Source organism: Danio rerio, chromosome 24 (genome assembly GCF_052040795.2).
Source record: "Danio rerio strain M-AB ecotype USA chromosome 24, GRCz13ab, whole genome shotgun sequence".
Classification (NCBI taxonomy): Eukaryota; Metazoa; Chordata; class Actinopteri; order Cypriniformes; family Danionidae; genus Danio; species Danio rerio.
Genome location: NC_141044.1, coordinates 40,722,363 through 40,737,188, shown reverse-complemented (window position 1 = coordinate 40,737,188; position 14,826 = coordinate 40,722,363). Strand labels below are relative to the sequence as shown.

General features: G+C 34.5%; 1 protein-coding gene across 4 annotated transcripts in view; it reads right to left on the bottom strand.

Moving 5' to 3' along the window:
• ift140 (intraflagellar transport 140 homolog (Chlamydomonas)) overlaps positions 1 to 14,826 on the bottom strand; it is a 76,406-nt gene that overhangs the window by 8,140 nt on the left and 53,440 nt on the right. For all 4 annotated transcript variants that reach the window (XM_087309984.1, XM_087309986.1, XM_087309983.1 and 1 more), the window contains 5 exons: positions 7,436 to 7,613; positions 4,823 to 5,013; positions 2,179 to 2,274; positions 1,956 to 2,088; positions 45 to 317 (listed from right to left, as the gene is read on the bottom strand). In XM_087309984.1, coding sequence (XP_087166110.1) covers positions 45 to 317; positions 1,956 to 2,088; positions 2,179 to 2,274; positions 4,823 to 5,013; positions 7,436 to 7,613 — 871 coding nt within the window. The remainder of the gene's footprint in view (positions 1 to 44; positions 318 to 1,955; positions 2,089 to 2,178; positions 2,275 to 4,822; positions 5,014 to 7,435; positions 7,614 to 14,826) is intronic.

The following is a 14,826-nucleotide window of genomic DNA, read 5'->3' as shown; positions in this document are numbered from 1 at the left end:
ACCACCTAGTGTTAAACATCAACACAGCATGTATTTAGATGTACCTTATGATAAAGCATAACAGCTCGGTCCATATGCGTTCCTTTCTCTTCATAATACATGGCCGTGTCCATCATGTCCTCTGGATTGCTAAGCAGCGCCAGATTCATAAGCTGGTCATCCAGGTTGTTCTCTTTACACAGTCGTATGGCGTTATTATAGGCTTGTGCGCGTGTATAGAAGTGCACCGATTGGCTGATTTCATCCTGTCCCTCGTATTGCCGTGCAACATGATAAGATGCTGCTCTGTTGCCAGTTTCATTGGCAATTTCACTCGCCTGAGAAATAGCAAGGTGTTAATAAAGTACACTAGCCATATTGATTTTGTTAGCTCATATTGCTAGTTTTGTGGTGATCAGTACAAGTCATTAAGAAAAAAATATAGTTTGCCTTGGTAATCTTGAATTATAGTCTGAAAATGCACTTCCTGTTTGTTTTCAGTTACAACTGAAGGTATTGGGCGTGGCTAACATATTAACCACGCCCTTTCAGCTGTCAGTTTTGACAACAGACAGAAATGGTGAGCAGGAGGAGTCTGTTAGGTTGTAATAACTCTTTCCAAACCCTTCTCTAGATCTTTCTGAATAAAATGTCTACTTTACTACATCCAATCAGCTCGCAGACTAACATATCAATCCATACTGGAAACATACTAGCAAACATGCTAATTCATATTAAATTCATGCTAACATGCTAATTCATACTGCAAACATGGTAGCAACGTGCTAATTCATGCTAACAACATGCTAATTTATGCTAAAAACAAGCTTGCATGATGCTAATTCATACTAGAACCTTGCTAATTTGTTAGCAACTGCCTAGCAACAACTCAGAATACCTTAGCAACCACCTAGCAACACCTTAGCAACCGCTTATCAATGCCTTAGCAATTGCCGAGCAACACCTTAGCAACCACCTAGCAAAGTCTTAGCAACCATCTAGCAAAACCTTAGCAACTGCCTAACAAGCATTCAGAACACCCTAGCAACCACCTAGCAACACCTTAGCAACTGCCTAGCAATGCCTTAACAACCACCCAGCAACACTCTAGGAACCGCTTAGCAACGACTTAACGACCGCTAGCAACTAATCAAACACCCAAGCAACCCCCTAGCAACACCTTAGCAATGACCTAGAACACCTTAGCAACTACCTAGCAACACCCTAGCTACACCTTAGCAACTACCTACCAACACCTAGGCAATGCCTTAGCAACCACCTCACAACGCCTTAGCAACTGCCTAGCAGCCACTCAGAACACCCTAGCAATCGTCTAGCAAGCACTCAGAACACCTTGGCAACCACCTAGTAACACGTTAGCAAGCACTCAGAACACCCTAGCAACGCCTTAGCAACCGTTCAGAACCCCCATCAACCTAACTAGAAACATGCTAAAATATATGTACTTCTCTATGCCGACTGTTTCAAACGTTGTAAAAACTACTTCAGTTATTTACACAAGCTCCTTCAAACTTTCAGATACGGCTTTCTCAAGCCACCATAAAGTTTGTCTATGAACTTTACTAGTTTGCTTTTGTATTCTTGAAACAAAGTCTGAAAATGCACTTCCTATTTGTTTTTTTAGATAAAACTGAAGGTATTGGGCGTGGCTTACATATTAACCACGCCCCTCCAGCTTTCAGTTTTGACCACAAACAGAAACGGTGAGCAGGAGGAGTCTGTTAGGTTGTAATAACTCTTTCCAAACCCTTTTCTAGATCTTTCTGAATAAAATGTCTACTTTACTACATCCAATCAGCTCGCAGTAGACAAAAACAAGCCCCGCCCACTTTAAAAAAATCTCATTTAATATTCAGTTTCTCTGGGAACTCCGTCAGAATATGAAAAAAAGCGGTCACAGCTTCCAGTTCATGTGGACTTTAATTCGGACACAAAGGAAATTCACTTGAACGTACCTTTTGAATGCTTCCCAGGTAGCAGTGCACGCGCACTTGAGACAAGTAATCCTGAGCTAAGTCGTAATAATGCAGCGCAGCCTCCATGTCTGATTGGCTCTCTAGATAATGACCCCACCACTTATACAGATCCCTGACCAATCACAAACAGAGAGTGGAAACATTAAAGAAAAGTCAGACCGTAGAGGCCACAGTAATGCATCATCTGTGCAGAGTGACTCACTTGTCCCTCATTTTATTGATGTAAATCTCCAGTGAAACGTTATCCTCCATTAACATTCGTGGAACTTCAAACCGATGTGTGTCCGACTTCTCAAAACTGAAGAAGAAGAAAAAGTAACAAGATCACAACCACATTTCGATTTTTTTATTTACTTTTAGCTTAAAAAATTAAGAAAACACTAAAAAATTATCACTTTTTCTGGATGTACTGGATTTACAAGAGACGTTGATTCACCGGTACTGGATTCACCAACATTTAGAGCAGAAATAAATTACAACTGGCCATTTTTTTTTTTTTTTTTTTGCTTTTCTGAAGTTAAAAACATTGGCAGTGTGTTGTCCGAAGAGTAATATAAACATCTGAATTCATGGCCCTTTAAATGTAAAAAAAAATGGTAAATGCTTAAAATGAAAACATTTATATATTGAGAATGTTCAAGTGGTCTCTTAATCAATAACTGCCTGTATATGTTAATTATCATACTTATTGTTTTGACCTTTTTATTGTAATTATAATTACCACTTTTATTGTAATTGTTGAATTCCTTAAAATGATTTTGAAGGCTCAAACGACACTAAAGAATTGGACAATGCTGATGAAAATTCAGTTTTGCCACAACCAGAATAAATTACACTGTATAAAAAAAAAATAACTATATATATATATATATATATATATATATATATATATATATATATATATATATATATATATATATATATATATATATATATATATATATATATATATATATATATATATATATATATATATATATATATACACAGTTGAATTATTAGCCCCCCTGAAGTCAGAATTATTAGTCCCCCTAAATTATTAGCCCCCCTGTTTATTTATTTCCCCAGTTTCTGTTTAATGGAGAGAAGAGTATTTCAGCACATTTCTAAGCATAATAGTTTTAATAACTCATTTCTAATAACTGATTTATTTAATCTTTGCCATGATGACAGCACATTATATTTTACAAGACACATCTATACAGCTTTACGTGACATAAAGGCTTAACTAGGTTAATTAGGTTAACTAGGCAGGTTAGGGTAATTAGGCAAGTTATTGTATAATATATATTATATAATGGTTTGTTCTGTAGACTAAAAAAACAAATTAGCTTAAAGGGGCTAATAATTTTGTCCCAAAAATCAATCAATCAATCCATCCATCCATCCATCCATCCATCCATCCATCCATCCATCCATCCATCCATCCATCCATCCATCCATCCATCCATCCATCCATCCATCCATCCATCCATCTATCTATATTATGTCATATATTGTATATTATATGAACAATTTTATACAAACAAAAATTTGAAATTGTCAATATATTTTACAATATTATTGCTTTTAAAGTAGTGTATTCTGTCCCATTACTAGAGATGGCAATAGTTTACATTTCATTGATACCAGTAGATAATAACACCGCTTGTCGATATTTTTATTGGGATGATTATCTACAGTTTGATGCAAAGAGTATATATATATATTATATATACTTTATATATAATATATATATATATATATATATATATATATATATATATATATATATATATATATATATATATATATATATATATATATATATATATATATATATATATATATATAAAGTGTAGTAAAAGTCATATCATTACGAGTCACAATATTTGTGCTTTTTGTGTGTATGTCAATCAATCAATCAATCCATCAAATTTTATTTATAAAGCAGTTAAATATATATGTTAAATATATTTAATTAACATTATTTAAGTAAATAACAATCACTTTAAGTCTAAATAATCACAGAAGTCTAAAAGTCAAACACGACATAAAATACAACTTTAAAAATACTTAAGAAACCATAAAACAAACAAATGAATAGGCAAAATGTCATCAGGTGTCAAAAAGACCAAAGTGAAACGATGAGATTTAAGATCTGAATTTTAAGATATAACTTTTTTTTCATTAAAACCCCCACAAATGAAGAGCCAACCAGGCCTTTTTTATCATAAAGACATTCAATTGGCCATCTGACAGTATCACGCTTTCTGTTTGTTAAATAAATCTGTCTATCTTCTGCATAAATCTGAAACGATAAGTCACGCTTCCTGATTACTGAATCAATGACGTCCTCAGTGACTATTTTTACATGGATCTACTCATTCATGATAAGTCTAATAATCATAGTATTGTCCTATTCTGGTCAATGCAGATAAAGGTGTTTACATGAGTTGCTTTTTGAAGGTTCCTTTCATGATCCCATGTTATTAGTACGTAGTTCCGTTAATGTCATTACGTCACCATTCAACGCTAGTTGCTTGCAGCGTTTCACACAACAGTTCATGTTCGTCATCGCACCATATGTGATTTAGGTAGTCTTGTTTTTAATTTAGCGAAAAATGACTAGAAAAGGGTAATAGTTTGATTGTGGTGATTACATGTTTGTACTGCAAATAATGCCACTAAAATAGGAATATTCCACATGTCTTAATCTGATTTCTGTTTAGTTCAATTATGACTTTAGTCTAATTAAGGTCATCAAAAATCTCTGTTTACATGGTCGACTCTTAATCAGAGTATTGATTAAGCGGATTAAAATCTTTTTTTTTCTCTTAAAATGAGTGTGTGAATGTGACACTCACTACACCAGCGCCAGGTTCTTGTCCCCCATGGCCTCCAGGTGTTTGGCGTAGCTGTAGTAAGTGGTGCGGAGGTGAATGCGGTCGTGTGTTTCTGCCGTCTCCACCGCCTGCTGCCACTGACCCGCCGCTTGATAAAACTTGTTGAGTAAATCAAACCTCCCGCATGACTTATACAACTGCTCTGCATCCTCCTGAGAGAAAAAGAGACAGAGATGCTGCGATAAAGCCAGATGTTTAAATCCAAATGTTTAGCTCCTGTTATTGTACTGAATGAGACAGAGAGGCTCCAAGCGCACTAGGTTTATTTAGATAACGCAGTGTTTGTGCTACTGTGCTTTAAACACACAGAATGTCATTTGTAATGTACTCAACTTCCATACCGTGACGCAGATGTAATATATAGAGTTCAAGTCAGAATGATTTGCCCTGCTGTGAATATTGTTTTATTATTTTATTAATTTCCTAAATGATGTTTAACAGAGCAAGGAATTTTTCACAGTAATTCCTATAATATTTTTTCTCCTGGAGAAAGTTTTTTTTTTTTTTTGGCTAGAATAAAAGCAGATTTTAGTTTTTTAAACTCATTTTAGGGTCAATATTATTAGCCCCCTCAAGCAATATTTCTTTGAATTGTCTACAGAACAAACCATTGTTATACAATGACTTGCCTAATTAACCTAACTTGCCTAATTAACCTAGTTAAGCCTTTAAATGTCAATTTAAGCTGAATACTAGTATCCTGAAAAATATCTAGTCAAATAATATGCACTGTCATTATGGCAATGATAAAAAAACAGTAATTAGAAATGAGTTAATTAAACTATTATGTTTAGAAATGTGCTGGAAAAAGCATTACATGTGAATAGAGTAAAAGAAAATTAATAATTATCACCATACTTCCCCAGTTGACTGATTACATTAAGAACTAATTTCTTACTGCACCCCTGAGAAAATCCTATTCAGTGTTCGAAAATAAATTGGAGCTTTTTTTTCTGGAGTATCAACCTTTGACTTCTTAGCTGCATCTCAATTGTTTACCTTTTTTCGGTTTGTTTGTTAGATTGTTTTTCTCTATAGAATTTTAATTTTCTTAGGTTAATTAGGCAAGTTATGGTAATTAGGCAAGTCATTGTAAAGCAGTGGTTTGTTGTGTAGACAATCGGGGGGAAAAAATGCTTAAGGGGGATAATAGTATTGACCTTAAATGGTTTTAAACAAATAAATACTGCCTTTATTCTAGCCGAAGTAAAACAAATAAGATTTCTCCAGAAAAAAACATATTATAGGAAATGCCGTGAAAATTTTCCTTAATCCGTTATTTATTACTTGAGAAAGAATATTTTTTTCACAGAAGAGTTAATAATTTTGTCCTCAACTGTATATTTGACAACACAACAACAACAAAAGATTTTCTAACATAGTTTGGGTATGTTTTTAGAATAAAATGTTAATTTATGCTACAGCTATTATAACCAGACAAATTATTTATGAACAAATTCCTTTGTACAAAAAAAACTTTCAGAATACAGATATTAATAAAACCGTGAAGTGAAAATTTATGAACGAAATAAATTTAAAGTTTTTAACTAAAATCTACAGAAGCAAACTGACAAAGAGTGACAAAAACCACTTACAAATATATTCTTTACATTGAACTAAAAAACACTAAATTAAACAGTGCATGAAAAAAACACTTATTTTACTTGCTGCACCTCACTATTAAAAAGTTATTCATTGGTGAACATAATGATAAGCTTTCCTTACTGGCATTAATGATGCAGGCAAAAGACATTCAAGTAATAGTTCACCCAAAAAAAATTTTTTCTCATTATTTTCTTACCTGAACTTGTTCCAAACCTTGTCTTGTTCTTGAAAGTTTCTTTCTTTCTTTTTTTAAACAAAGAGGATGATATTTTGAAGGAAGCTGAAAACCTGTAACCATTTATTAATTAATTTTCCTTCAACTTAAGTTATGAGTTCTCAAGGCGGAATGAACCACCCTGCAACCACTGACTTCAATAGTATTTGTTTTTCCAACCATGGAAGTCGATGGTTACAGGTTTTCAGCTGTCTAAAGAACATTATTATTTATGTCAAAAAGAAGAAAGAAACAAAGGTTCGATAATATTTTGGAGAGCTTAGCCACAGGACAACAGCCCCACTGCGATCACCACACACCAGCTATAGGTAGAGTGGAGAGACAGTGATACAGCCAAATCAGTGGATGGGTGTGATTTGGAGACTTTGATGGGTAAGGGATAATGGAGGGAATTTGACTAGGACACCAAGGTTACACCCCTACTCTTTTACAGGAAGTACCATGGGATTTTTAATAACCAAAGAGAGTCATGACCTCAGTTTAGTGTCTCATGTGAAAGACGGTGCTCACTGACAGTATAGTGTCCCCTTCACTATACTGGGGCATTAGGACTCACACAGACAGCAGGTTGAGCGCCATCTGCTGGCCTCACTAACACCACTTTCATAAGCAACCTAACCGACCTTCAGTCCGGTCAGTACCTGAATGAATGACTACATGGAAATATTAGGTATCAATAGAACTATTCAATGATGCGTTTATGTCATTGTTCAGTAAGTGTTTTTGTTTCTCACCAGCATGCCGAGTTGTGTAGCCAGAACAGCCACCTGCGCCTCCACCTCCGGCTCTTTTTCAGCATCTCTGAGAGCTCGAGCTGCCCGTGCATTCCCCATGTTGCCCAGACACACACGAGCCACGTCCAGACGACGACTTTTTACACACATACGAGCCATGTTCTCCCACACTGCCTCACTGGAGATGCACACATGAACACACACAACATGGCAAAACATTCATTTCTCTTCAAAATAGCAGAAGGAACATTAGTGTGGTTTTAAATTCACCAATAAACAATTTTCTCAAGAGCACATCTGTTGGTTAGGGAAGTGACAACTGTTGTTTTCTAAATGTGTTTTTAACAGTAAGTGATACATCTCTGAAGACAGACCAGTTGTCAGGGCCGGATTAACCAATGGGCCTTATGTGCACAGGTCCAGGGGCCCATGCGCACTTGGAGCCCCTGCGAGGGGGGAGAAAAAAAAAGACTATTTCGGAGTGTCTTTTTAGGGTAGTTGCAAATAGCGCACCTAGTTGGAATAAGCTGTTCACGGTTTACGCCTGTAGGTGCCTGATTGACATACACAACATGAGTAAAGAGTAAGTCAGAATTACAGCCTCAGTGGCGCACCTCGTAAAACGCACAGCAACATCTTTTGACGCGATTGATCAACCCGGTTCGAATCCACCATCAGCTGAACTTGTGCTACTTTTTTTCTCCCCTTAACATATTAGATTGGAAATACATTTATTTTTAACAGGAAGGAAACATTTTTAATAAATAATGCAAATGTTATGTAAAGTCACAAGCGCCTTGTGGGTATTTAATAATGTTTAGCCTTAATAAAGGTGCCTCCCTCTCTGTAAAAACCATATTGATCAGACAACTGTATTTCCTCTGAGCAAATAAATCGCGATCACATATTAATATTATTGTTATATTTAAATTGTCTTTCTTTCTTTAACTAAACAGAATGCTGTAATTGGTCAAGCGCGGAAACGTCAGTTTTGAAATAACCCGCACTAAACTGAGCGGACTGTAATGTAACGTTACGTTAGTACTAGTCATAGATCAAAAATGAGTGGATATATATATATATATATATATATATATATATATATTAGGGATGTAACGGTATTGTAAATACCGTCATACCGCAATATTAATTTTTTTCGATATTACCGTAGTCGCATGACTCGGTAAAACTATAGATCTTCTGAGAAAATTTGCTCAGGCGAATGAAGCGAACGGGAGGTAGCTTAAACTACATTTCCCATCAGCCCAGGCGTGGCCATAATCCTTTGCGGTCTGTTGTCGCTACAGATCCAGTAATGCGGGAATGGAGTGTGCTGCTAGTAGGGGAGATGAAAAAAGATGGAAATGATCGAACCTAAAGCGGGTGTTGTCGCCGCGCGCGTACTGAATAGCAGTGTTGTCGCGCGCGTTCTGATCAGGTGTGTTGTCGCGCGCGTATTGTAAAGCGCCGAGGGGGGGTTGAGCGCGCATACTCGAGCGGTGTTGTCTACTGAAGGGCTGGACGGAGGTTGTGTCACGTCGCGGGGGCACTTTTGATCGTTTTGGAAGGGCACTTTCTATCCAAGACTAAAAAGGGCATGTGCACTGCACAGGTTGAGCCCTATGTGTGCACGTGCCTGCAAGTTGGGGAATACGACTAATAGCAGTCATGGGGACTGCAGAAACACAGCACACTGTTCAGATTGATGCAGACATTCACTTGTACCGCAAAGAGACCTCTATCTCACTCATGGTTTGTCTTCTCAAGTGGGGGAAAGACAATGCACAACGTTACCCACTGCTGTCAACATGGGCCAAGTCATATCTCTGTCCCAGAATCCTCAGTCCCAAATGAGAGGGTTTTTTTCTGTTGCAGGGGACATTGTAAATACCCAGAGATCCCAGCTTTTACCAGATTATAGTTATATGATAATTTTCCTTTAAACCCATCTCTATCTAAGTGAGTGAGTGATTAAATGTTGAATGTGATGAGTTTTCAACAATACTAAATTGAAACTTAATTTTTTTACATGGTTTAATAATTTTTTGTTATTAAAATTGAAGTTCCTGTTTCAAAGCTTACAGATAGATGACTAATTTGTATGTCATTGACACTTTTGGCACTTTTTTGGAGTATTTTCAAAAGTTTTGTTTTTCCTGTAAATGATTCAATAAATACCGTACCGTGACATTCATACCGAGGTATTACCGTACCGTGAAATTCTGATACCGTTACATCCCTAATATATATATATATATATATATATATATATATATATATATATATATATATATATATATATATATATATATATATAATAGTACTATATTATATATAGTACTATTTTAGTGAATTTGAACAAGTATACTAAAAAACATTAATTTTCACTAGTTATATTAGTATTTTTACTTATTTTTATGCTTTGAAAAATAAGTTAAATCGTTATAGACTATAAATACATATGTACTATATATCATTTATTTAAATATGTGTGTAACAAATTATAGGTTCATTTTATTTAAAAATTATTATACTATTCTTATTTTATTAATTCAACTATAGGGGTGCGGCCAGGCAGGGGGCCTTACAAGAAAATGTGCCCAGGGGCCCCTGAGTTCTTAATCCAGGCCTGCCAGTTGTTAATCAATTCCTTTGTTGAAGCAATAAAAAAACTATTGTGTGTACTGTGTGACTGACAAGACTTTTGGACATAAAACTAAACATCTTGTAAATCAGTGTAAAAATCTCATTTTCATAATTGTCCAGCATCAGCCCTCCTGCTGAAATTCAGTATTTTTTCAGTAATTCAGAAATTCAACAGATGAGTTGGACAAATGTCTCTTTCAACTTTGAAATAAAGAAATGTTGTTGCAGAAAACACACAATTCAACAGCGAATGGACAGAAGTATTTGTTTACATCTGTCTGTTCTAAACCTGTATGTTTACTGTACAATGAGTGCGTATTACGTTATGTGCGCTTAAGTTTCAATTATTTCAATCAATTTTCTAAATAATTGTAGATTTTGTTATGCTGCCTTCAAAATGCAACATTTTAATATGTATGTAAAAATAAAACTATTGTATAATGCACTGATATTATGTAGTTTTAAAACACAACATATTAACGTTTTAAAGTAGAAAACGCCAACGTGGGTGTCCTAAGGCAGGGGTTTTCAAACTGTGGGTCGCACAGTGAACAAAGGTGGGTCGTGCAACGTCACATAGCTGCAGCTATATTTACACTGCGGTGAATCCAAACCAGTACGATTGACGGCAACAACTCAAAAACCTCTTACCCTAAAAATATCTAAAGTGTGTTTCCTACAAAAAGACAAAGCTGGTTATGTTTCACAGCTGTCTTTTTCTTTTTTATTGCTCAACATTACAAGCACTGCTCCGTTTGAGCCCTCGCAATCTGCGTTTAGCCGGTAGAGCTCGCGCTGAGCGGAGCTCTCAGTAAGGGACCGTCGGAAAAGTGCTTCTTTTTTTTCCGTTTTTTTTTTTTTGCTCCGTCCTGCGTGTTTTATTTTAAACACTACTAATTTTCTCTTAAATGAGCACAAACAGTTACTAAAGTAGTCGAATGCTTCATTATAGATCTTTGCATTCTAACATTAACACCTATCAAACAAAACACAATGAGAGATTCATTTGCTGCTCTTCACTAAATAACTACAGTAACTTTAATCAATATGCAAATACAAAAGTGAAATAGATTTTATAGCTTTATTTAATTTCTGGATAGGCCATTGATTTTAATAGGCTAAACCTTTTACTTTATTGTCAATATTTTCTAATGTTTGCTATGTATTCTATCATTTGAAGTTATTTGTTGTCCCATGTTTTTTACATCCCAACATTGACAGATTGCTAATCAATAAATAGCTATAGTGCTATCTGTTAGTTTTAACGTCAGCTAATGTTATGGAAGGGCATAGATGTTATGGAAAATAGTAATAGTAATGTAACTACCCCCATCATTCCTTCCTCAAGCAAATGTGTAAATATTAGATCTATTCAGCGATATCGTTAATTGCATTGGCATATTTAACTGACCTTTTTCCAGCTTGTAGTAGTCGATCAAAAAGCTGTTTAGTTTCTTATGACTACACCAGCAGTGGAATTTACTGCGATGTGACGGGGCTTGATCATAATCAAGGGGCTTGATCAAAGGTTGATCGTATTCTCTTCTAAAAAACGAAGAGTATCTTTTTCAACAAAAAAATGATCACAGTTACAGCCAGCATCCCACAAAAAGCACTCCAAGCCTCATTTTGTGCATTTCAAATCGCAAAATCCAAAAAGCCGCACACCATATATTTTTGACTGCTTTGAATGGATACAATTTTTACCCATTTTTCCATATTTAAATATTATGGTGGGTCTTGAGATTGAATTACTTGCCTAGGTGGGTCCCGGAATAAAAAAGTTTGGGAATGCCTGCTCTAAGGAGCAAAAATACAACATATGGGCTCTTATATTGCTATTGTGTCATCACTTATATTGCAAATCATATCTCTCCTGCCCCTCATTTGGGATGCTTTTCATGAACTGGCCCCCATGACAAACTAATTGATTAGCCCTGATGTAGATCATAAATAAATGAATATGTGTTATAATCAGCTTTTACTGACAAATATTCCTTTTTTAAAGCCTGCACAACATGAAGCATGAAATCCACCTTAAAAGGGTGCGAGAGTGTGTTCACAATGATCTTCAAAGACTCTTTTGCACTTGAACACAAAGCAGCTGCACTTTGGGTGTTTCTGCTGTTCGTCCTCATGAGCGAATGGTCTGAGCTATGCAAGGAATGACCCGATCAACACCGAACGCTCTCCTCCACATTCCTGCTCTCCCACTCGCCTGCCCCTTCGTGCCCTCCCTCCTTTCTTCATCCACTCCCATCTGGACTTCATTTATGCAAAATCCACTCATTCGCCTGCTTTCTCGCTGCGTTCGGCTTTAGTAGATACAGATGTGGGCTGTTTATTAGAGTTGGGCAACAGGAAATTCCCTGAATCTTTGGGGGCCCAGAACTGAGAAAGAACGAGCAAAGTAGAAAGCAGGCTTTCTGCAGTTTCATCAAGTCAAATTTAAGAATTTTATAGACTTTTTAGGACCATTATGAATGAAGTTGTAAACTTATACAGAGCTAAACACTTTTTTTTTTGTAATGGTCCAGTTGATTCAATTCTTGCTATTAATAAAACTATAACTTTTGGCTCAATAAACTCCCATTTTGCTGCTTTTTTAATCAATTATTGAGTTAGTAATTAGTTATTATTAAGGTAGTTTAGATATAGGGTAGGATTGGGGGGTGTAGAGTAAGATTATGCAGACTATGTGCTTTACAAGTAATAATAAACAGCCAATATATTATTAATAGGCAGGTAATAAACTACTAGTTAATATTGACAAATGTTAATTAAACCAAAGTCACTTTAAAGTTAGTCATTTCACTCAGCAGCCATCTCACTCTAAAAAATAACTCAAGAGGTCTGTAACCACTACATGGTTGTATACATTATTGTAACTTAAAAATTCTAAAATGCTGATAAGATAAAAACTTTCAAGCTGCCAGAATAATTTTATTCAGTTTTTAAAGCAGGAAAATATTGATAATTACAGCAATTTAAAAATGCGGCTAATTTAAAGTTAAATATATCTGTCAGTTGCTTTAAAACAATGTTTAACTTGTAGCAACCCAAAGAAATTTTTCCACACTAATGGAGTTGTTTTGTATTTTTGAGTCCACACACTGATGTTTTTTTATATATATTTTTTTTATATTGATAATATGGGACAGTAGATGTTTTTGTTTTGTGGAACAATAAAAACCTGTGGTTTAATGCCAAAAAAATTTACCGGAAAACAAAAATGTTGTTGTTAAATGTATGACTTACAAGCATGAACAGTAAATTTGAAAACAAACAAAATATTAAACAATTTCAGATACTTCATTTATTTGAGGTTCTAAACTGGAAAATGTGCTTGTAATTAAGCACATAACACTGGATTTGTTTTCAATTTTAATAAAAAAAAAATAATTGAAACAACTTATTTTTTGAGTACTCAGCTTAAATATTTGAGGTTTTTGCTATGTAAAAATGCCTCTGCTTGAAGAGGAAAAGATTTGGCTAACATAATAAAGTTTGTTGTTTGTTGTGTGAACTTCAACTAACTTTTGTTAGATGTTTTCGTAACTTGAATATAGTATACTAATGCAAACTGTTGCGTCAATTTTTTTTGTTTTGTATAACGATATTTTTTAGAGTGAGGCATTCTGTTTGAATGGGGAAACATCAAATTCTCCAAAACTGTTTGCCACGCTTATGATTACATTACATATTTGCAATCACCAATAAAATGAAACAACAACTGACTTATTACTAAAAAAATTATGTCTGTAAAATTGTTGCAAACGGTTTATATGTGTTGAATTTAAACAAACAAATTAAATTGAGTAATGTTCAACTTAATTTGATTGTTTAAATTCAGCCCAAATAAATAGTTTACAACAACCTAAACAAATTTAGCATTTCATCTTTGAATCATTTTTTTCAGTGTAGTTTAATTTCTTAATCAAAATCGAATCAAACAAAATAAGCATATTTTCAGGTTGCCCGAGCTAATGCGCATGCGCACTTGTAAGGAATGAGATCACGACACCAACTTAAGTTATGGCCGTTATACACATTATCATCCTCTAGATAATGATCTTCAGACCGCGCTGGTCTTCTAAAGTAAGTCAGAACTTGGTCTTGAAGAGAAATCTCCTCCCAAAATAACAGTGACTCTTTGTTTACAGGTTTTACAAATTATTTGCCCTCTTGTGAATTTGTTTTTCTTCTTTAAATATTTTCCAAATGATGTTTAACAGAGCAAGGAAATTTTCACAGTATTCCATATATATATATATATATATATATATATATATATATATATATATATATATATATATATATATATATATATATATATATATATATATAATTTTTTTTTTTTCACAGTATTCCGTATATATATATATATATTTATTTATTTTTTTTTTGTGTGTTTTTTTTTTTTTTTGGAGAAAGTCTTATTTGTTTTATTTTGGCTAGAATAAAAGAAGTCTTATAACCATTTTACGGTCAATATTATTTGGCCCTACTGCTTTAAAATGATTTGCCTAATTAAGCCTGTGGTCCCACTTTATATTCAGTGGCCTTAACTATATGTAACTATATATAACTATATGTACTTAAACAGTAATTAATAGTTTGTTACAATGTACTTACTGTGTAAATACATGTATTTACTGTGTTCTTATGCTTGATTAATACATGTATGTAATTACATCTGTAATTAACTTTTGTAATTACATTTGTAAATACATTGCTGACCATCC